The following is a 24939-nucleotide window of genomic DNA, read 5'->3' on the forward strand; positions in this document are numbered from 1 at the left end:
CACTTACATTTGCCAGGGCGCCCGAGCCAGAGACCCCTGAAGCCAAGGTGGCGGCCAAATCCAATATGGCCGCCACCTGAAAAAGGGATTCGGCTATAACTTTTGAACCAGATGAGATACAAATACAATCTTGATGTCTGTTTTACCTTTTTTGAGCATTGGAAACCCATTAAAACACCTGCATATTTGATTGGGTATATCAGGACCCCCAAATACCCTAAATACAATATGGCCACTGTCCAAAAAAAAAGGTTTGGCAACAACTTTTTAACCAAATTAGCTGCAATTGAAAACTTAATGTCTATTTAAAATTGTTAACCATGACAAACACACAGGGATGCTTAAATTTATTATTGACCATGTTTAGACCCCAAATGTAGGCTACACATTTACAAGAAAGCAATTACTTGCCAATTGATACTTTCACAATATTCCCACAAAATTTCTAATCGAGAAAGTAGGGAATATTAGAGAATAGGGAATAGAAGGTATATGTCAGAATTCCAGTCTAGATTTGGGAAATGTTAAGCAAATTTAGCATAATTGAGAATTCTGGTTGACTGTACATGTATGGAGAGCTCCATGGACACATACAGTAGTGCTACTCCATGCTAGTGAGCAAGATAGACAACAACAGTGAACGATGAAGATGGACACCAGATCTCACAGAATCCCTGGTTACCCTCACTTCAGACCTGGAACAGATCAACAATGATGTCCATGTACAAAGACTGGAGCGTATGGTTGTCATCATGTACAGCAAGAGCTGTGGTTCTAGCCGCATTGATGAAGCGAGACATCACCTTTTCACAACTGGTACCAAGTCCCTTGAAAACCTGCCTCCCACCCAAGCTGTACTGATACAGCACACCAAAAGGGCACTAATGTAAGCCAGCTTCTTCTGGAACCAAGCAACAGCTGTGCAGCAAGCTATCCCAAAGTTCAGTACATGGGGATGGCATAGGGACTCGACGAGCAAGACTTGGGAACCGTACTGGACCAATCTTGCAGACGCCAGTAAAGCTTGCACCATTCTCCTCCACTGTAGCTGCAAGAAGGCTTGTAGAGGGTGCTGCAAATGCTCAAAAGCTGGAGTTCATTGCACTTCTGTATGTGCATGTGAGGGTGCCTGTACTAACAATGGTGGTGGAGACAATGAGTGATCTGTGCATGATTAGGATAATTCATGTAAGAGACACCATGAAAATGAGAGAGAGATAATAAGAAAAAGAATTCATGTTGTTGCTGTTTGTTGTTCTGCTAAGCAACCCTTCGTTTAACTGTTTTGGACAATTTGACAATTTTCTAATTATTTTAATAATTTTACCTTATACACGTGGACAAAATTGTTGGTACCCTTTCGTTAAAGAAAGAAAAAGCCACAATGGTCACTGAAACTTGAAACTGACAAAAGTAGTAATAAAGAAAAATTTACTGAAAATTAACTAATGAAAATCAGACATTGCTTTTTGTCGCACAACCTTTTGAGGCAATCACTGCAATCAGGCAATTTCTGTAACTCTCAATGAGACTTCTGCATCTGTCAACAGGTATTTTGGCCCACTCCTCGTGCGCAAACTGCTCCAGCTGTCTCAGGTTTGAAGGGTGTCTTCTCCAGACTGCATGTTTCAGCTCCTTCCACAAATGTTCAATAGGATTTAGATCATAGAAGGCCACTTCAGAATAGTCCAGTGTTTTGTTCTTAGCCATTCTTGGGTGTTTTTAGCTGTGTGTTTTGAGTCATTATCCTGTTGGAGGACCCATGACCTGCGACTGAGACCAAGCTTTCTGACACTGGGCAGCACATTTCGCTCCAGAATTCCTTGATAGTCGTGAGATTTCATTGTACCCTGCACAGATTCAAGACACCCTGTGCCAGATGCAGCAAAGCAGCCCCAGAACATAACTGAGCCTCCTCCCTGTTTCACAGTAGGTACAGTGTTCTTTTCTTCGTATGCTTCATTTTTGCATCTGTGAACATAGAGCTGATGTGACTTACCAAAAAGCTCCAGCTTTGCCTCGTCTGCAAAGGACTTCTCCCAGAAACTTTGTGGCTTGTCAATATGCATTTTGGCAAATTCCAGTCTGATGAAGTAGCCTATGATTTGCTTTCAACAGTGGTGTCCTCCTCGGTCATGTCCACTTTGGCTCAAACAGCGACGGATGGTGCGATCTGATACTGATCTACCCTGACCTGGGAGTTCACCTCTAATCTCTTTGGAAGTTGTTCTGGGCTCTTTGGTTACCATTCGTATTATCCATCTCTTCAATTTGTCATCAATTGTCCTCTTGCGGCCACGTCCATGGAGGTTGGCTACAGTCCTGTGGACCTTAAACTACTGAATAATATGTGCAACTGTGGTCACAGGAACATCAAGCTGCTTGGAGATGGTCTTATAGCCTTTACCTTTAACATGCTTGTCTATGATTTTCTTTCTAATCTCCTGAGACAATTCTCTCCTTGGTGGTCCATGTTCAGTGTAGTACACACCACGATACCAAACAGCACAGTGACTACTTTTCACCCTTTAAATAGGCAGACTGACTGATTACAAGTTTGAAGACACCTGTGATGCTAATTACAGGACACACCTTAGTTGAACTTGTCCCTATGGTCAAATCATTTTCAGTCTTTTCTAAGGGTACCATCATTTTTGTTTGGGCCAGTTTCATTATTTTGTTTTTTAAAATGATTCTGCTGAACCACAATTCAAAAGCAATGTCTGATTTTCATTAGTTAATTTTCAGTGAATTTTTATTTATTACTACTTTTGTCAGCTTCAAGTTATTTCAGTGACCATTGTGGGCTTTTCTTTTTTAATGGAAGGGTACCAACAGTTTTGTCCATGTGTGTAAATATTGCCTGGCAAAAATAATTGTCTTATGATTACACTTCTAAATGCATACACATGGGTTACACTGAAAGCACTTCAGTTTTATGAGGAAATTAATCAACATTGAAAAAAACCTTCAAAGTTATAGTAAAAAAAAAAAAAAGATTTTCAACCACAGTCTTGAAAAGAATAGAGGGTCCAGATTCACACAAGCATAAATATAAGAATACCAATGGACTTCCCATAGTCAGTAAACACAAAATAAACACCATATAGTCCTTTTTCGAACAGCGGCCATATTGGATTTTAGAAACTTGGGGTCCTGATATACCCAATCATAAATGTAAGTATTCCTATGGGTTTCCGATGGTCAAAAAAGTTAAAATAAAGTGTGTGTTGAAAGTATCAATTGGAAAGTAATTGCTTTCTTGTAAATGTATAGCCTACATTTGGGGTCCAAACATGGTCAATAATAAATCTAAGCATCCCTGTGTGTTTGTCATGGTTAACAATTTTAAATAGACATCAAGTTTTCAATTGCAGCGAATGTGGTTAAAAAGTTGTTGCCAAACCTTTTTTTTTTTTTTTTTGGACAGTGGCCATATTGGATTTAGGGTATTTGGGGGTCCTGATATACCCAATCACAAATGCAGGTGTTTTAATGGGTTTCCCATGCTCATAAAACATAAAATAGACATCAAGATTGTATTTGTATCTCATCTGGTTCAAAAGTTATAGCCGAATCCCTTTTTCAGGCGGCGGCCATATTGGATTTGGCCGCCACCTTGGCTTCAGGGGTCTCTGGCTCGGGCACCCTGCAAATGTAAGTGTTTTTATGGGTTTCCTATGCTCAAAAAAGGTAAAACAGACATCAAGATTGTATTTGTATCTCATCTGGTTCAAAAGTTATAGCCAAATCCCTTTTTCAGGCGGCGGCCATATTGGATTTGGCCGCCACCTTGGCCTCAGGGGTCTCTGGCTCAGGCGCACTGGCAAATGTAAGTGTTTTTATGGGTTTCCCATGCTCAAAAAAGGTAAAACAGACATCAAGATTGTATTTGTATCTCATCTGGTTCAAAAGTTATAGCCGAATCCCTTTTTCAGGCGGCGGCCATATTGGATTTGGCCGCCACCTTGGCCTCAGGGGTCTCTGGCTCAGGTGCCCTGGCAAATGTAAGTGTTTTTATGGGTTTCCCATGCTCAAAAAAGGTAAAACAGACATCAAGATTGTATTTGTATCTCATCTGGTTCAAAAGTTATAGCCGAATCCCTTTTTCAGGCGGCGGCCATATTGGATTTGGCCGCCACCTTGGCCTCAGGGGTCTCTGGCTTGGGTGCCCTGGCAAATGTAAGTGTTTTTATGGGTTTCCCATGCTCAAAAAAGGTAAAATAGACATCGAGATTGTATTTGTATGTTATCTGGTTCAAAAGTTATAGCCGAATCCCTTTTCAGGCGGCGGCCATATTGGATTTGGCCGCCATCTTGGCCTCAGGGGTCTCTGGCTTGGGCGCCCTGGCTGAATCATTTCAGTATGCCTTCAGCTACGTCTGTGCCAAATTTGGCGCTTGTAGATGAATTTGCGCGAACTTTGCCATAAGGCCCCCAACTAGTAATGGCACATTACCTTACCGCTGAGTGGGAAGTCACTGCCATAGTCATCATGATCATCAAATAGATCATACTTGATGATGTTAGTTTTAATAAGCTGTTTTTGTTTTATATGCTGCTGAGAAGATGGGTCAGGTGTAGCTCCATCACCAATCAGACTAAAAAGGAAATTTCTCTGACATTTACTTTTTGCTGTATTGAAACTGTACTGAACTGTGACAGCTCTTTATCATATCGAGCTGAACCATGAGTTTTGAGAACTGTTACACCCCTAATAGTGAATTGTATTCATATTGCCTGACACTGGATACAGGCACACTAACATTGAAATAGACATTAGGCCTGTTTCCACCGAAGAAGTTCCTGGTAGTATTTGGGGGGCAGGAACTACTACAGGAACGTCCTCTCACTTGGCCCTCTCAACTGCTGTGTCTCCACTGTGAGGGCGAAGTAGGAGGAAGGTTCCTGTAAAGTTACGGGGCTCTGGATGTGACCATGTGCGCGACCATTTTGACCGGGGCATCAAAATGTGTGTTGTTAGTGTCCCTAAAAATGCCGGCTAAAAAGTGTGGTGTTAGCGATAGCTAACATTAGCCAGCACGTTAGCGTTAGCTTGGTAGTGTTGGCTGTGTTGCTAGGGACGCTAACGTTAGCTAAAGTTAACTCTAGCGTCCCTAAAAATGCTGGCTATTTTGTTGCTTTCTGTTGACACCACGTCGCACCTTGAGTAAATCCAATCAGCACCAAGTGAACCCCAAGCCCCACCCAGGAGTTTTTTGGGGCCGTTCAGACTACCTACCCTGAGGCAGGACTTGTTCAGCCCCTGTAAAACTTCCGGAACTCTGTCCTTCGGGGGTGGTTCCTGCGGTGGAGACATGCAACAACGGCCCCGGCCCTGTAAAATTACCCTGAAGTTCCTGCGGTGGAAACGGGCCTGTGTGCAGTCAATACTACAAGTGCAATTGTGTGTAGACACCTCACTGTCTGTTTGTCACCTTGAATTGCCGTTGTGTATGAAATGTGCTTTACAAATAAACTTGCCTTGCCTTACATTGTTTTTAGCTGTGACTCCAGAGAGGGAGAGCACATGGAGACTGATGAGGCTGTGTTGCTACGGCGACAGAAACAGATCAACTATGGCAAGAACACAATGGCCTATGACCGATACACCAAAGAGGTTCCCAAGTAGGTACACACACACACACACACACACACACACACACACACACACACAAACAAGCCTTAAGCCTGATGCACCACAGAGGTTAGTATCTTAATTCCTCAAAATATAAGATTACTAAAAAAGGCAACCATTTTTTTTGTTTTGTTTTGTTTCGGGGGCCAAAATCTGATGCCTGGTTGCAAGCCTCGCACCCATGTTTAAGAACTGCATGAAATGGACTTTCACTTTCTTGATTATATGTATTTTGTGTTGAAACAGGATGTTTGTGTGGGACACAATGCAGGGAAGGATCATTCAAAAATGTAAAACAGTAGGAAAGGCCAAATCCCAACCCTAACCGAATAGGATATCAGTTTGGGAGAGAAATGGAATTGGATTTAAAACATCTGAAAGGGTTTTGAAAAACAAAGACCAATAATTTTGAAGTGAAGAGCATGACCAAAACATGTGGGCTATAACAACGCTCACATCGTGGATCTAAATCTGGGTAAATCTCTGCTCATCTTGACTTACTAAAATGAATTCTATGTAAGACCTTAAACTGAATGACTTTTAGAGAAGCACATGATGAAGAGAAACTAACCCGATCCAGTGCTGCCTTCCAATCGTCATCCGTTAGTTGAATATTCAATTCCTTCTCCCAGTTTGATTTGATTTTTGAGTTGAATGATTTTCTAATGTTAAAAGGCTCTCATATAAGAATGATATTGGCCCTTTTTGAGCAGGGCAGTTAGAACTTAACATTTTCCCAAGCAAGCTGTGGTGGAAAATGGCCAAGGTTCTATTTGTTGAAATTTTAGTTTAAACCCACTAGACTAGGATGATGTTACTATTTAAGATATTCAGTTTTACAGGAAATAGAAGTCCTGTGAGATCATTTCATGGGGACTTTAAAAGTTAGTGTTAAGTTATTTTGCTTTGTGCAAGAGTTGGAGGGGTAGTGCACTGAAATGGGAGGTTTATTTACATGAGGGAGCGCATAGCAAGGTATGTTTTTAATCATTGTGACAAGACCCTTGTGGCTACATCAAGTTTCAGTGCTAATCAGTTCGGGCATTCCTGCAGCCTTCCAGGGTGCTGTAAGTGTGTGGCTGTTTGGAGACCCTTTTGTAACCATGGCTTATTACAGCAGATATTATACCAACAACTCAGCAGCATTTAGATTGTGATGTTGAGGGCAATAATTGCGTAGTGGAGTGAGCATTTGGCATGGTGAAAATGTGTTATAGATGTCACTGCAAGTCAGGTGACAAATTACAAGTGCCTTCTCTGTGGTATGCTGTTTTTTTAGGGGTGGGGAAAAAATCAGTACTGCATAGTATCGTGATATTTTGTGTGGCAATATTGGATCAATACACAGATGCCAAGTATCTTTATTGTATCACTAAGAATCGATGCAACATTTCTGACGGGTTTTTATGACAGACGTTTGGACAATTTGTGCAAATACGTATTTGTGAATTTTTTTGCACAAATACTCAGAAGTGCAACACAGAAGTGCTCTAACACAAAATATAACAAGAACAATACATCAAAAACGATATATGCAACAAAAAAAAATGCCCCCTCCCCCCGACCCAGAAGTGCCAGCAAAGTGCCACTTCTGGGTCAAAATAGCCACTTGTTTTTGGCTTCAAACAGCCGGTAATTTCAACCAAATATGCACATATTATGAGACATCAGTCTTTTCAGTGTTTTCAAATGTGGCCTCTGTAGTCTACTACTATTTTTGGGACTACAATTCCCATGATGCCTTTCTAGCCATTGCCATGCTTGACACAGGTGTCTTGGCATTTTGCAATCAAGTGATATGACTACTTGAACCCTCATGCTGTATTCACTTGTTCTGTATGCCTGAAGAAGGTCTATGACCAAAAACCTGCAATAAATTTTGTTTTTAGTTTGCGGTTGCTGTTTTGTTGTTTTCCTTAGCGTTTTCAAATGTGAAACAAAGTGATGCCGACAGTGGCCGATTTAAGCGTACAGCAATGGTCTAACACAAAATACAAGACCAGTACATCAAAAAAAACAGATATATGCAACAACAACAACAACAACAAAAAAAAACATTAAGTTACAAAAAAAGAGTATCACAACTCAGACAAAGACATTAAAACGATTGCACTTTTTGTTTAGTGGTAAAGAAATAGTCATCAAATAATGCTCCATTTCCTTAATTAATAGAAAGATTTGTGGCTTTTTGCCTGCAGATTTACATTTCTGGGTATGCAACTTAGCAAATAGTAAAATTATATTAATATAAAAATAGCAACCAACTATAATTGACAGTGATATTGACAGTATGCCTCCCTGGACCTATTTATTGCAATGGAAGGAAAGTTTTTTTTCCATTCGCCACGAGATGGGGCAATGGCAGCATAATTTCTTGCTCCACAGCCAGTTTAATTGACAGTATGCCTCCTACTTGCTATAACTGCTGTATTTACAGAAGTCAGACATGCAAACTCCTCTGAGTAAAAAAGGTGACAGTGTCATAGGGGCCTGCTTGTCTTGCTAACTAACGTTAGCCATTTTCCTGAAAGCATAACGTTATGCAAGGTCTAATTTAATGTAAGGTGGTTACTTCAAACTAACGTTAAAACTTTCCATCAGACTCGGAAGCCAGGCGTCTCTTCCAAACTATGCGATTCACGTGAATGACCCGATTGACCAAAAAAACGGCGATTGTAGCCGAAAGGCGACAAGTTTGCATGCCTGAGAAGTGCAACTCTAACTCTGTGGTGTCTGACATTAACTCAAGAAAATACATATTAAATACTTTTAGTTAAATTTATTGAACAACTGACAATCAAACCAAGTTTAAAAGTATAAAATATGACAAGCAGATCCTCCTCGACTGAATCTACTTCGACTACCTCAGCTGCAGTCGCAGCCGCTTCTACATTTGAACCGTCCTCCGTTTCCTCATTGTCACTTTCCCTTCTTGTTGCAGACTGGAGGGGGTGGAGTTACGTGACTACACACGCTGTACACATAGTACAGCGTCCTAAAGGGACATGAACATGTCTACCTACGCACAGCCAAAAAAGACAAACGACTTTTGTTTTTTTTAAAATACCGAACATACCGACATGAGCAAAGTGACGTTGGTTATCGTCATAAATTTCGGTATCGGTAAATTTTCGGTATATCGCCTAGCCCTAAAACACAGCTTAACCCTAACCCTAACACAGTTTAACTTTAAAGGTCCCATATTATGAAAATTCACTTTTGAGTGGTTTTCTAACAATAATACCGTATTTCACCAATTAATCGCAAATAGCCGCCGGGTTCTTATAAACGCCTGGGGTCTGCACCCATTTTGCGTATTAAACACCCACCCGAATAACCGCCGGGGCGATTATTTGCATCATAATGAGGTAACCCAATATAAGGCTACTCACCTTATTTTTGCATCAGTAAACAGTTATCCGCACAATAACAGTGCGGCACTTCTGTTTTCTGTCAAAATAAGAGCGCTAGCTAACGTTAGAAAAAAAGGGTGTACCGTAATCTTAAATTGCCCGACTATAAATATGTTGGACAGTAACTGTCATCACGATAATGGCCTGGTGCAGGTCTGTGCAAAAATAAATAAAGGCCTGCAGCGAATAGCCGCCTGGTTCTTTTAAATGCCCGGGGTCCAAGTTGATTTGGCATATTAAACGCCCGGGCGATTAATTGGTGAAATACGGTATGCGTCCCCTAGCCTGTTTACAAACCACCCCAAAATGAAAAAAAGTTTATTGTCTCTTTCTCTTGCTTGCTCCACCTTTCAGAAAATGTGTGCTCAAGCAGGCCGTTTTGAATTTTTCCCGGCATGATGTCATGCGGGGATAAGCTCCTCCTCTTAAGGTTGGTGCCATCGCCCCAGATAAATGTTTGCCCTGCCCTCAGAAACTCCCCTCGCAAATGCCGGTCAGGTAAAACAATCATGTCGAAGGTACGAGCAAAGCACGGCAGCTGCTCTGTTGTTGGCTGCACAAACGAGCACAAAAGTCTCTTTCTACCTCCTTCGTCAGAGGTTTTGAAGACCCAGTGGATTAATTTTTCTTCGATGGAAATGTACCCACAACAATTCCTAAAATGTTGTATGTGTGTGCTCACCATTTCACTGCGGACTGCTTTCTCAACGAGGGCCAGTACAAAGCAGGATTCGCTAAGAATCTGAAGATAAAGCATGGATCGGTACCAACTGTCTGTGACCCAACTACAAACGTGGGAGCTGTAAGTTTTAGCACTTTATGTTGCTTTACTGTATAAGCCTATCTAGCGAGATAGCCTGTTGAATGTGGTTTTAGCATGGCAGCTAACGTAAGTTACTGTTGGTAACATAGTTTCCTTATACTAGTTAGGTTAATACGCAACAGTAAATAATACCAGGGGACGTTGAAGAGAAGCTGTGTGAACATATATGTAAGCTAGTTAGCTTCATACATACAGCGTTATTTGTAATTTGGATGCATGTGGCCACTTTTCACGGTGCTTTCTGTGTAGCTAATGTTGTATCACAGGGTAGCTAACATACTCTCAGCTGTTGTTATGGACGCTACGTCCGCAGTCGTCACTAAAGTGTGTGTTACTATCACATGTTAGTGCTTGATAGATATCTCCCGTGGTACTTTTCCGAAAAACTAATGGCCCTGGTTGTACGCTGTTCTTCTGCTTGGTATGATCGTGTAACTTTGGTTAGTACCAAGCTGCTAACGTTAATTTCAGTAACCTGATGTTAACCGCAACAGTTGAGGCTAACCTGAGAGGTGTTTGTGTCTGCAAAATCAAGCTGCGTTCTAGCGTTTTTCGCTACCACTGCTCCCTTCCCCCACTCAGTATATAATGTTACATTGTTGTCTTAATGTCTCACGTATAGATAAACGCGGAGTTACAGTAGGGAATATGTGAAAGGGGATAGAATACACGTTTTGCACATGCAACATTTATTGGATTTACAAGCTTTGGCTATGTTACAATACAATTTACACTGGAAGTGAAATACTCTGTGTAACCTATTATTTTTTTGTAACTGTGTGCATTTGTTGTCATAATTTTTGCACTGCTTGTAGCTGTTGTAACTACACATTTGAGATGTTGGTGTAACCCCTGTTTCCTCTATACAGGCCAGCACATCAAGTGCATCCATACAGTTTCCTGCATCAAGAGATGTTACATGCCAGACTACACTTGAAGATGTACCCCTCTTCATGGTCCACTTTCCAAAGGCCATGAAGGGAGAATGCAGAGCTAAACCACTAAAGACAGAGCCGACATTCTGTAAGTGTTAAATTCTTTTTTTTTATTATTTTTTTGTTTTGGGCCTGTTGTATTAGGTATTGCTCTTACATGTTATAAGAATTTCAACATAAAATAATAGTAAAAACTAAAACACACAAAAAAGCAACCTTATAAAAACAATAAATTAGATAAAGTGTCAAATGTCAGGAGGTATTTAGAGGAACACTTTCAGTCATTGTCGGAAAAAAAGGTAAACAAAGTGTTTGTGCATGTATTTTATAAAACAGGGTATGTTGCTGACATGATGGACCTCATATTTGAAGAAGTCTTTGTGGACCCAGCACCATACACAGATGCAGTATTGGCCATCCCCGTTCCAGAGGACCTAACTGCACAGTTCGAGCGGCCTGACAAGGAGGAGGTCATTGCCAGCTGTGTGTCCCGGTTCAATCGAGGGACAGTTTAATCCCACGTAGTGGCCTTCAGCATCAGGAAACTCTGTGCAGATGCGAAGGATGCGTCATTCCACACAAGCTGGAATGACGACCCGGATTCTGCGCCCCAGGAAGCCCCCGCACCAGCTCGCGAAGCTGTGATATGCTAGATACCTGTAACAACTCCAAACAATTGGACAGGATATTTAGTCCTGCAAATATTTTTTATGGTGTGTGTCACACTTTTTTTTTTTTCTTATGTGCATTGCCTGCTAGGCTGGCCCCGTGTTATGATTATCAATGGTAGTACTGGTGTGTAAATTATTTGATGTCAATAAATGCTTGAAAGTGTCTACAGAAATGACTCCTGTGAATACATAAATAATTTACACACCACCTGCTTATGGAAAAACTATACAAATAAAAAAAAAAATAGCTAAATCAGTTTATTTAACTGTATGGTACTTACATTTGTCACATGTTATTACAGTTGTAAGACCATGCCCACTGAAGCAAAGCAAGGCTATATAATATCTTTGATTTAGATACAAACTATAACATTTTGCAAAGCATAACATACCGGTGTATTCCTCTCAGCTGTAAAGGACCATAGTCAGCTCGGTATATTTGGCAGGCATTCTGCAGAGAGTACACATTGAGGCAGACAGGCTCAACCAAGGATGGTCTACCATACATGATGGCTCATCCTCAACCTCCCCCAGCCGTCTGGTAACCTACAGGGAATTACAAACCATAAATGCCATTATATCTTATACTGTAAATGTAACATGTAGCCTAATCAAGATAAATTAGTTTTCTCTTTGGGTAAGGTGATACTACCTGTGGTATCTCCAAACAGCAGATATTCTCAGCTTCTGTGGGCATGGCAGCAGTTTCCACAGGAGCACCTATCCAAGGAAAAAAGTGAACATTTCACCAAAATGTAAGTGGACAAGCAGAGGTGGATAAGAAGTAAGCTTGGCCTAACCCTTTCAAGTGCATAATACATAGGTCATTTGTGTCATGTGACTAATGTGGAGCTGGAGAACAGTGTCATTTACACAACACAACACTGCCTCGAATTTTGACTAAACTGACTAAAACCTTATTGATACAGACAGACATATTTATGCTGAATTATAGCGAGGTAAGAACATTATATTGTGAAAAATACATGACAGGGCCCTGTTATGATAAACATCTCTGCTCAAAACATCACAAAACGTTAGGCCTACTGTGTCAGCATCGATTACATGTTACTAGTTTTGACATTACATGCTTGAAGCAGTCTAACTGAGCATATATTGAGGCTAGTAACAGTCCTCTGACGACAAAACGTTTTCCGTAGACTGTAAGAATATAGTCACGAGAGATAACTATAACGTTATTCCGCTTTACACAATATCACACATTCACCAAACGAACTCCGACGAGTCAGCGGAAATGTAACCGTTAGCAGGAGCTAACGTTACCTAGCTACATGTAAGTAACAGTGTAACAACACACACGGACAAAGTAAAAAGTAAAATATAAAGACACATAATATTTGTAACTAACCATTCAGAAACGTCCTGCTGCAGCCGCAGAGATTGAATTTGTTAAGGAGCCTCTCCTTCTGGGTCAGATTCTGGATCCAATTGGTATGGCTAAACCACACCGCTTCTACGAGCCATACCTACTTTCTGTAAACATTAGCGCGTGGTACCGGAGCGCAAGCCACAGCCCCTTCCAGAGAGGGCCTCACCTCTGAGACCTATGTGAACTTGTTCAAAAGGAGCATAATATGGGACCTTTAAAGAATGTTTCAGCTGATGAGATGATGCAGTTAAAAAAGAGGACCACTAGGTGGCAGCACCAAACTTACACTGAGTTACACTAAATTTCAAAAGTGAGGAGGTTGGACTGGTTAGGAGTAAGACTTTTGTTTATTAGGGCCTGAGCACTGTCCCAGTGCGAAGCCCGTTTGTTTTTGTACCGTTTCTTTTTCTCCTTCTCCCTTATTATTACGTCTCTTTGAGGCTTAATTTGACCCCCTAAACATGCTCAAAAACTCACCAAATTCGGCACGCACACCAGGCCTGGCGAAAAATTCGATAAAATCAAAAATCGGAACCCCCGGAGCAAAAATGGGCTCGGTAGCGCCACCTAGGGACGCAAAGGCAGCCCCTGCGTCCCACAGGAATGTCATAGAAAGACCAAACCAGCGCCGAAACGTAGATCTCATCAAGCCCGACATTTTTCGTGCTCGTGCCCCCCACCTAAAACCAACAGGAAGTCCGTAATTTGAGTTTGAAAGTCACGTTCACGCCCCAAATTTTCACTTTGCATGAAATCTATCTCGTCCCAGGGCGTTAATTTGAATGGCTTGAAAATTTAATACATGACAGAGGACATAGTGCTTAACAAAAGTTCTAAAGGAGTTATCATTCCTTCGAACCGTTTGGATTTCAGAAGGCCGCAAAGTCTGAGTGTCCACAACCAGCGCCTCCACTTTTTCCCATGGACCCTGGTGTGCCTGCTGTGAATAAACAGGCACTTGCCGTGACCATGGGCACTAATTAGGCCCCAGCAGTCCAAAGTAAAAGTCTGACAGCTTCCAAACCTATGCAGATGGAAAGAGGACTAATTTTCCTACAAAATGTTGCTGTGTATTGGAAAAAGTTTGTGGCCACTGTGAAGACTAGTTTAACAGGTTTGGACTCTGTTTTTTTTTCCCTCTGCTCTGCCCTCTGCATGCTCTGCCCTCCCCCCACAGAAGCAGAAACAACTGTCAAACTCAAACGCAAGCTTAGGGCGACATCTGCTGGAGGAGCGCCGCTAGCAACTGGGCCAGAACTGTGTTTGTGTGTGTGTCTGTGTGTGTGTGTGTGTGTGTGTGTGCGCGCGCACACCTGCACGTGTGTGTGTGTGTGTGTGTGTGTGTGTGTGTGTGTGTGTGTGCCTGTGAGTGAGTGAGTGAGTGTGTGTGGGTGTGTGGGTGTGTGAGTGAGTGTGGGTGTGCGAGTGAGTGTGGGTGTGCGTGTGTGTGTGTGTGTGTGTGTGTGTGAGTGTGATTGAGTCAATGGCACCGTGAATGGACCGTCCCCGACGGGCACGAGGGGGACGCGGGGCACGGGTGCGAGGGCCTGTCCAACGCTGCTTGCAGCTTTAATATGAATTTATTCTTTTCTCCCCACTTTTAAATATTACAAATTTGGTGTAATTTTGTGCTAATTTTCTTGCACTCACAATGCAATCCATTTAGCATTCATGTAATGTGTTTTTCCCAGCATCTTCTGCTCAGTCCAGAGATAGCAGCCTCAAATCAATAATACACTGCAATTGGTCATCAGAAGCATAGGAGCTGTAGTGGCTCAGTGGTAGAGCAGTGCTCCTGCAGTCAGAAGGCCCGCAGTTTGATTCCCTTCCCCTGCAGAGTGAGTTGGTGTTTTTCTGAGCAAGACCCTAGCAACTAGACAAACCACGATACTCGTAGAGCAGCAGGCAGGTTCAAAATTTCTTTCAAAATTTTCCAGTTTCACTTTATTCTTTCATACAGATTTTGGTTTGCTACTCCTCCCACAGTTTTTGCGTTACCCCCATACACCAAACACAAAAAACGTGCAGCCTGATTGGGAGTGCACTATGACTTGTATAAGCAATATGACTTTCCGATTTCTCGGAATTCTGGCCCATCCACACAACATGAGCGAATTTTTGCTAGGCTCATCACAGTTTATGTGCAACTTCCATGTGCAAAATGCGAAAAAAAAAATGTTCGTGTTATTGGGAAATGGTGTGTCAGTTTTCAGAAAGATCCGACATGCTGATTTTTCACAATAAAAGATTAAAATTGGCTCATCCGCAATGACTGTGTGCAGTTAAAAAAAGAGAATCACTAGATTGCAGCTCCACACTGCGTCACACTGAGCTCCATACCAGCCAGTATTCCAAAAGAGAGGGGGCTGGAAAGTTCAGGAGTAAGACTTTTGTTTGTTTGTTTGTTTGTTTGTTTGTTTGTTTGTTTGTTTGTTTGTTTGTTTATTCATTCATTCATTCATTCATAAATTTATTTATTTATTTGAATTTATTCTTTTTCCTCCATTATAAAACATAAATTTGTGCTGATTTTCTTGTACTGTTTTATAAATTATCTATACTATTATGTGATTTTCAAGACAAAAACATCTTATTCTCTTGCATACTAATTCGTTTTTATTATTACATGCTTGCTTTGCAATGCAACAAACACACATTTTTATTTTTGTGTTTTACATATAGCCCATCAAAATGTTCTGCATCATCTCTTCTATCCAGCCATCTAAAGTGTAAAGGAAACTGACACCTACTTTGGATGTTACGCTCATCAGAAGCTGGTGGTGTCAAGTTCAGAATTGTTTTTTCCTGTTAAACAGGTCCCTCTCAAACAGGGTTTTCCTAGGTGGCCCCGTGGCTCATTAGGTGCTGCGGTTCTCTTGTAATGGGAAGGTTCCTGGTTCAGTCCCTGTCTGCAGCAGAGTGTGTCAAAGATTTCTTGAAGGGCTTTGAGTGGTCAGTAGACCAGAGAAGTGCTACAGTAATGCAGTCAAACAAGCACCTGCAACATGAATTAAAGTCTATATCCTATCATCTCACCATACCAACTGCTTATCAAATCCTTGGCAAGCACACAAGACACTATATGCACAGAGCAGCAGGCACATTCATGACTATGATTTTGTAAGAACAAATAACAACAGTATCTACTGGTTTTGTTTGTTCATTTGCAGACATCTTCGCCAGCCAGGCATTCATCCTAAGACTCCAAATAAGTTCAAGAAATACAGCCGTCGCTCTTGGGATCAGCAGATTAAACTCTGGAAGGTCAAATTGCATGCCTGGGACCCCCCTGTGCAGGAGGGCAAAGAGAAAGACCTAAATGACATGTAAGAAAGAAATATAGTTGTCTCAGTGATACACGTATGAGACAGCGCACACACTGAGTGTTCATAATTTTATACTGGTGCAGTAAGAGCCTTGACCTATATTGCTGGTGAGAAGTAGAAGCAAATACATGTGGTACAGTACAGTACAAACATCTGGCTGTATGTCATGTATACCATGTTGAAAAATCAATCAGAGATGAGCATATTTTTCCTGAGTGCGGGTCATATTGAACTCTCTTTGGTACGGAGTGAATGAGGACGAGTTTGAATTAAAAGAAATTTTCAAGGTTATTACAGTTAACTAAAAATAAACTAAAAACTAAAACTGGGTGTGAAAAAACATTTTATTTCTTGTTCACTGAAATAAAATACAACCTAGGCTTTAGAAAATAACTAAAACTAACAGAAACAATATTTTGCTCTTACAAAGCTAAACTAAAGTAGAACCAAAGTGTGTAGAAAATATGTTTCGTTTTCATGATGTCAGTTTTGTCAAATCTGTGAGCACAGCACGCATGAGGAGGTGTTGGTGCTGATGTTTATTGAGACTGGGGTATCTACATGACTAGAAGTCAACTGCCTTCACAAAATGGGTTTGATTTGGAATACCTATTCTGACAAACAACCCCCATATCAGAATTTTAAAAAAAAACTAACTCAGGGCCTGCTCACATTATGGCCATTTGCTCCGTATCGTGCTTTAGCAAAAATGCCCCCCTCCCCAGTCCCCGACTAGTCTGCACTCACCTTACCTAAAGCCCAAACGCGCCCAAGCGCAATTGCCCCCGGTGTGCATGTCATCACGTTGAGGTACGACAACAGGTATGGTCCGAGTCATCATAAATCAGTATAGTTCCAATACGTTTTTCATGTCTTCCTTTTAACTAAAAGACGTTTTTGTTCCTTTTAATCAGACATGGGATGTTTATTTACCTTGACAGTTTTGGAGGTAACTTCCTCCTTCTTCAGAAAGGTCCAACTGACAGCCGGAGCGGCACCTGGCAGACCCGGCAGACCAGACCTGACCGGGTGCTGCGGCCGGTGCGGGCCAGCACCACGTCCGGATCTCCGCGCACAGAGACTGCTGTAGTTTCATTATAAACCGACTTTTGTTTATACGCGGTTACAGCAGCACAACGGACAGTGACACAGACAACATGGTTGATTATTGATTGCACAACGCGGCCATTCGCCGGTAATCGCGCTGCGCGCATTAAATAATTTTGCAGAGGCAGGAGGAAAGTTGCATGATTTACATTTGCACGCTGCGTGCGTGACCGTGCATTTGCTCATGTATGCACCTGTACCGTGCTGAAGCACACCCCTTCCAACCGTGCCAGAGCAGGGGAAGTGTACTGTATTCAAGCACGGTACGGAGCAATCACACTAGTCAAATAATCTGGATTTTAGGGGCAAACGTGCTTGGGTGCAGAACAAACTTGGTGATGTGAGTAGCTCCTCAAACTATTACCGGCACTAAGAAAAACTCAGCTCAAACTAAACATTAACAACAAACAATAAAAATTAAACTGAAATGAGCAAACCCACTCTGGAATCTAACTGAAACTAAGCTGTGCACTGAAAACAAAATTAAAAATGAAATCTATAATAACTCACAACATAACATCATGAGCATCAGAGCACAAGATTAAACTGTGGAAGATGCCTTGAGTGATAAGATAGCAATGATGTGTTATTTGTCCACTGTGTATTTCTAGTGAGGAGCTGGACCTGGATGATGTGATGGACATTGAGCTGGACTTCCCAGCTCTCCCAGACTCCCAGAATTCCACAGCCTTCATCAACAGACACAACCCTTTACTGGAGGTCAGTTTCTACCTGGGCAGTGCGTACAAGAGTTGAAATCAGTCAAGCCATTGTAATGCACCTTGTGGGCATTGATATCAGTTTTATGTAGAACATTGTACTGTATCAGTTGAGTCTTTGAGTAAAAGACAGCAACCACATTATCATTATTAACAATAGTAGTATTAACATCGGACATCTTGTTGATCCCACTAAGTGAGAGAATTAATATTTATTTGCAAATCAAGCATTTTCCTGGCTTGTTTAAAGGCCCCATGCTGTCCACTTTTCCAGGGTTTTATTTGAACTGTTGATCTCCCTGTAAGCTGTATTTGTGGTTTTGAGTACCTGTGGTCTGCTAAATATAGTTTCACAGCTCCTCTCTCTTGCCTTTCTCCTGGAGCTCTGGCAGCACAGTTCGTTTAGCCAATCAGAAGAGAGAATCAGCATCTCTCCACTGATTGGCTGACTGTTTTCTGACTGACATATGGTCGGGCCAATCAAAAGCAAGTAACTGAAACCTACATTGCTCAACGGAGCTCAACGGTGCTCACTGGTAAACGGGAATTATCATCTTATATAGATCTATATTATGTATGATTGTCATGGCTACCGCTGAGCATGATGTTATAGACCTGTTTACAGCCTACATCATCGATAAGCTGCGTGTGCAGTTTGGTAACAGAAGTACTGCTATTTTGCGCTGGCTGGACAAGTTAACAGTGTTAAATAATACCATCAACATCATCAAAATGTTGGGTTGTTGTGTGTATGGTTGTCAAAATCGGTATTCTAAAGGCGGACTCAGGTTCTATAGGATACCTACCGGATCACGACCATTTCAAAGCAACCGAAGGCGGCTGTGGCTTCAAGCTATCATGTAGCTTTGTGTAGACTGGACTGAGGACACGATCAAAAATGCTCATGTATGCGGTGCCCATTTTATATCAGATAAGGTTATGTGTCTACTCTGTGATTTCACTAGAAAGCCTGGTTTGCATAAACACCTATAAGTATCTTTTTATGTTATGACCGGGCTTGCAATTAACACTTAGGGCTCTAGTTTCCCGGCGCAGCGCAGGGTGGTGCAGTGAGGCGAACCCCGCGCAGAGCTGGTTTCGACCAGCGCAACGCGAGAGGCGGACGGTTTCCAAGTTTCGCAGACCGAGGTGCGCCAAGATGGGAGTGGTGCCTCCTGAAACCAGGTCTACTTTCGGCGCAAGGCGCAGCGGGGCCGGCGCAGTGGAAGTTTGGCTGACAGGCGGGCAGTGCGCACACGTCACCAAAACCTCACAGATTATCAGCCACATTAACAATGCAATAAATACCCACAAAAACCACTATTCAATGCTATAATCTCAATCAGCACATAAATGTATCTCCATATCAACTGTCCCGTCACATCTGATGTCAGATCAAAGGAGACTGGCACCGTTTGGCATACGTGATGAAAACCCAACCTCATCACCTGTCAGTCAAACAATGTGTCCAGTATGGTGATGTCTTTTTTCCAGTCATGGTGTCTGGCGCTGCTCGTGTTAACTACACAGTTCTTCTTCCATATATATAAATATTCCACTCTGGGTTTTCGTTATCCGGTAATCACCGGACTATGACTGGTAAAATCTGCCAAAGTCCGGTAATTTTTAAATGTCCGGTGAAAATATTTACAATTTGAATTTTATTAAAACAGTCAGTTTCCACGTAATTTTATTTATAATTTTTTTTTTTTTTTTTTTTTTTTTTTTTTTTTAATAGACTGCGTGATCCCTGTCTCCGGTGTACCAGAGAGAGAGAGAGGTTTTTTTTGTTTTGTTTTTTTTTCTGCAGAACCGGATCAAAACAGCGCAGCGAAGTCGCCTGGGGGAGAACAAGGTCACAAGACTGATGCGTATTGCAAGTTGTGGAGAGACACTTGAGACTTTGATTTTAATTCAGCTGCTGAATTCCGTTTTTATTGCATCTATTTGATTTCAAGTTGGCAGCACGCCGCGTTATTAAAATGGTATGAGCCCGTTTTTTTGTTTGCAAATTGTAGTTGCAATTGTTTGCAATTTTATGCAATGTTCATGTTAAAAGAGCACAGGCTTGTGCAATATTTATTTATTTATTTTAGAAGTTACGCACGTGAGTCAATTGACGGCACTCATTTAATTTGATACAGCCTGCTTTTCAATAAAAAGATTATGCTATAAATTGACATGCCTTGATATCATTCTTATATAGCCTGCATATAATTTTAAGCTCAATAAATTCAGATAATATTTGACCGGAATTTCAAACCTTTGTCCGGTAAATTGAAAACCTTCCGGTTACATTGTCCGGTGCCAATTTTTTCTAACGGAAACCCTGATTCCACACATATCGAAAATGTAAAATGCATCAGTTCCTTGCCAGACTCTGGGCGTTTAGAACAGCAAATGTAAAAGCTTTCATGAACCGGATTTTGTTTTAATCTCTAGTGTGTTGTTGCATCAGTAAGTGATGGAGTCGAAAGTTGCAAAACAAACATGTAGGCTATTTATATGAATATGGCGAGGATGGCGAGGATTATCCTTTGAGGTAAAAACATTCATTAAAAATGGGGGCTTCACAGTAAAATTTATATTTGCTCGTAAAAATCAATAATTTTAACAGACGGTGACAGAGCTGGAAAAAGAGAGATGCGAGGCAGGTAGGTAATGGAAAGACATGGGACTCAGGAAGACGAATTTAAGGATAGATGCATGGATGGATGGATGAGTGGATAGATGGATGGGTGGACAGATGGATGGCAGATAGCTCCAGCAACATTGCAGCAGCCAAGACTGGCCTCACTGTTCTGCTTGTGTGATGCGGCTGCTCTCTTCGTCCATGTCAAATGTGTAGACTTCCAATACGCCTTCGCGCAGCGCATTTTAAAGGCGAGGACAGGGGCTCATTTGATTGGTTTAAAGTGAATCGGCTGTGTCAAACCCACACCACGCCTTCTCTCCTCCCTTGAGGCGGTAGGAGGAACGGCACAGTAGTTGCGCCAAGGCGCACGGCGTGCCAAACTTGCAAAATCCACTTGGCCACACCCAGTAGGCGAAGCACAGCTGCGCTGTGCCCGCACCTCGCCAGGTCTGCGAAAATAGAGCCCTTAATCTCAGCCAAATTTTGTAAATGACTAACATGTTTATAACTTCTAAATTAATAAACATTTAGCATGTATCAAACCTAAGCGCAATCAGGTTTTAGGTGCAAATAAAAAATACTGGCTTCTGAAATTATGACCAAATTGCCACTATGTAAAGATTATGAAAAAGTTAGCCGACCGTACATGTTTGAGCCCGACTCAGATCCCGAACCACAGACGGCAGGAGACACCGAACCACCTCAGATCCGTTTATTACAGGATGTTCCCGTCTTGATGAGACAGAGAAAAAAAATCACGTACCGGTTGCGGAGTTGACGTTGGTCCAGACAGTGTGGGGACAGCAGTGTCCATTTCCAGTAGTCTCTTCGCAAAACTGGCATTATATTATGTCGGGTTGATAAAACAGTTGGTGCTGAACAGATGAGCAAATTTGGACTAAAATCCTGCGGGACCCAGGAAAAATTGACATCAGCCACTGGTCTCTAACGTATGTTTCTTTTGGAAGAGTGTGCAGTGAAACATGAGTCTCCTTGCATCCGTCTGTGGTGCAGCAATGTTTCTTCGCCATGTCGTTCTTAGCTTGTTGCCTGGGGAGCGGGAGGCGGGCTGGCTAGCTTCTTCCGCCTCTTTATGACATCATAAAGAGGTGGAAGTGCAATCCACTCGTTTTACAGGGAGAGTTTCAAAGAACGGGCTGTGTGCACCTCTCCGTTTGTCACAGGTTTAATGCATGGGACAGTATTTATGTGGCCCCGAGACCTTCCCTATCACACAAAAACAACAAAAATTGCATTTTTCATGTCATGGGGCCTTTAAATGTTAGGTCCAAATCTAGATGAAACCACAGAGGGAACACACTTTAATTTCATTATTCAACCTGTTGTATAATGACCAATAAACTTCCTTGTATCCTTGTAGATGCACTCTAACAGGAGTTGATTTTGATCTTACTGATATGCCAAAGGTCAAATGGATAAGTCCTGCTCCTGTCAGTGAAATGAGTACATGACTGTTTTCCACAGACTTGATAAATGAGGCCCAGTATCTCTGTTACTGTTTTTGGCACAAACCAACTTGATCCTGAGTTTTGAAAACTGGAAATCTCAGCATCAAATCGATAATTGTTGAGTTATTGGTACTGACCAACAACCTTGTCAAGTTTACACATATTTTATGGTATTGTGCTGTGGAATGATAAAATTCTTCTCTGTCATACCCTTAACTGAAAACCAGTGTGAGAAGTAAAAAGCACCTTGTATCATCTCACACATTTACTGTTGTTTCTCTTTCCCAGGATGAAGATTATTTGGGCACTCCCAGTAAAGTCATGAGGACTGAGAGCACAGGGGAGCAGGATATGGCATAGCACTGTCATCGGCCCTCTTGACAAGAAAATATAACATTTTATACAATTAGATCAACAATACATTTTTCTGTGGCACATTTGCTCCTCATTTCCTGCCATAGTTTACATGCTGATTTTGTTCCAGTTGCTTTTACCTGCTCAAGGCAGTTCTGCCCTTCTATTCTGCTGCAATATATGTTGTTTGTGTATATCAGAGCTATAGCATAACACACTCAGCAGCTTATTCTCTTATATGGTAGTATTTTCTTAATGCAGTGGTTGGGCTGCTGGCCTGCTCATGGAGGCTTCTCAAATGGCAAGACACATTTTAATGAACTTTGGTCATACCAAGGTATTCCAAAAAAGTAGAACTGTCGCCTGTGGCCTACCAAAGTAGCCACTCATTGAAAGCTGAGAGCAGCTGTGGTTGCAGTTATTTTTTTTAATGCCGTTATCTCAAATAACAGTGCTTGTGTTCTTGAGATAATGAGTTAACAGCATTAAAAATGTTTTTGCAACCATGGACAAATTAAATAATATAAGCCGCCAAAGCAGAAGTACAGAAGCATAAAACACCTTTATCTTTCAGTTTTAGTGGAAAAAAAATCATTGATTTGATTTGGACAGTGGCCCTGATCCCACAGCAGCAGTCAACAAAGATGATGTATGGGCAGACCAGAGGTAAAAACTTGAGTTTTTCTTGGTATGATTTTTGTTTTTATGTTTTATTTTGTTGAACTGTATCACTTGTTAGTTGCTTTCTCAGAGAAAATAGATATTGTTGTAACAACACTGATTACTTGTTTTGGTTTGGATGTGATTTTATTTTTAAAATACAAATATTACTAAGTTTCTTATTATAAAGCTGGTGTTTTATGATGAATATCTTCAAATAAAAACATCAGTGCCACATTGTGCCCTTTATTTAGCATTGTTTATGTTGCCCGTATGACCTAAAATGTGAGTTAGATTTTGGCCGCTGATGGATTAGCTGACAAATAGAACTGGGTGTTTTCAGGCCATCAGTTGCTTTGCTCAGCGATTTTACAGTAAAAGATGGTCAGCCAGGGGCGCAAAGGCTAAAGCAGTACTCTAGTAGAAGTGCTGGACTCTAGCTGAAAGTGAAAAATGAGGAAGAGCAATTAGAAGAGAAGGTTTTAGCGTTTTATTGCCTTTATTTTTATACCACTGCATCTTTGAGTATATTTGCTGATTACATTCAATTATATATTTTACTTTATGTTAATGAACACTCCTTGCTGCTTATTTTACTTTCCTTGATCTTTGTTTTTATCTTGTTTTATAAGTATTTTTATCTCATTTTATTTGTAAACACTTTGCAAACATTGCTGTCGAAAGGGACCATACAAATTGAATTCATGATCATTATTATTATTGTTGTAGTATTGTTTTTGTTTTTATTGTTATTGTTATTATCAGTTGGGAGAATTTAGATATAAGCTGCCCGATTCAGGTTAACATGAATGGTGTTGCAGTCCATTGCGCTGTTAACTATTAGCATAGCATGGGCAGAAATCTGTTCATTTAAATGTCACCTGGTGAATTTTGCCATTATGACAGGGAAATCCAACATTTTCATTCATGACAACAAGACTGTTTTATACCACAACTCCACAGGCCTTCCTCATTAAATTGCAAGATATTTTGATATTTGATTTATTTGACATGTCAAACACAATAAAGCTAAATTACTTATTTATATTGTTGTCCTTTTCAAGGAAGATGAGGATAGCAAGACAAGTCACATATGGCAGTGGTACCCCGTACCATCACATAGGCTACGAGAAAAACCAACCTGTCCTAATACAAGATGACAAAGAAAGGCACCTATCACAGAAATACATGCTGTCAGCGACCACCTCTCCTGCTGGCCCCACACAGCTACATACCACTGCAAACATGTCAGAGTCATGCTCTCATTTTGGTTAATGAATAATTTCCCACATGGGCTACACAATTTAAACAATGACACGACTGCCTTGATGTTATATAGCCTATACTGGAAGAAGACAAACACTATGTTGCCCATAGCAGGTCCTAAATCTACATGGCACGTCGATGGCCCTACCTTTAGTTACACTGCAAAAAAAATTATATATATTATTATTTTTTCAGATCTGCTGAATGCCAGTCTGAATGAATCATGCTGCAACATTTCTTACACGTGATATTGCTTCAAACGTGTTGCTTAGACAAATGAGACTAGTTTTATTGGTAGAAAGAAAAATATGTCCAACTAATGAAGTTTCGGGGCCGAGACGTGCGGAGCCCGTTGACATTTTTTCTAGAAATGTCGGCAGAAGTTGGCCCCGATTCGACCGTCGTTCTTATTTTGTTTTGTACCACCGTCCAGTTGGTGGCGCTAATGAGCCAATAAACTGGTTTGCCAACTGCCAATAATCAGAAAGAAGCAGAAGAAGAGCGTTTATCCTTTTCCCCATAACAAGGAACGC

At 41.3% G+C, this 24939-nt stretch overlaps 1 protein-coding gene and 1 long non-coding RNA gene across 2 annotated transcripts in view; one reads left to right on the plus strand and one right to left on the minus strand.

Annotated features, from left to right (window-relative positions):
- The window catches only part of slbp (stem-loop histone mRNA binding protein), a 37612-nt gene extending 14235 nt beyond the window's left edge, over positions 1-23377 (plus strand). Inside the window, exons 5-8 of the mRNA XM_030061951.1 lie at positions 5506-5628; positions 16041-16196; positions 17915-18023; positions 22415-23377. Of these exons, the coding sequence (XP_029917811.1) occupies positions 5506-5628; positions 16041-16196; positions 17915-18023; positions 22415-22486 (460 nt within the window). The 3' untranslated portion in view covers positions 22487-23377. The remainder of the gene's footprint in view (positions 1-5505; positions 5629-16040; positions 16197-17914; positions 18024-22414) is intronic.
- On the minus strand, positions 11990-13012 carry LOC115366478 (uncharacterized). The gene is made up of 3 exons (XR_003928833.1): positions 12850-13012; positions 12133-12200; positions 11990-12026 (listed from the first exon to the last, which is right to left on the minus strand). It is a non-coding gene; the product is annotated as an uncharacterized LOC115366478 (long non-coding RNA).
- Positions 23378-24939: the final 1562 nt, after the last annotated feature.

This window comes from Myripristis murdjan, chromosome 10 (genome assembly GCF_902150065.1).
Source record: "Myripristis murdjan chromosome 10, fMyrMur1.1, whole genome shotgun sequence".
Taxonomy (NCBI): Eukaryota; Metazoa; Chordata; class Actinopteri; order Holocentriformes; family Holocentridae; genus Myripristis; species Myripristis murdjan.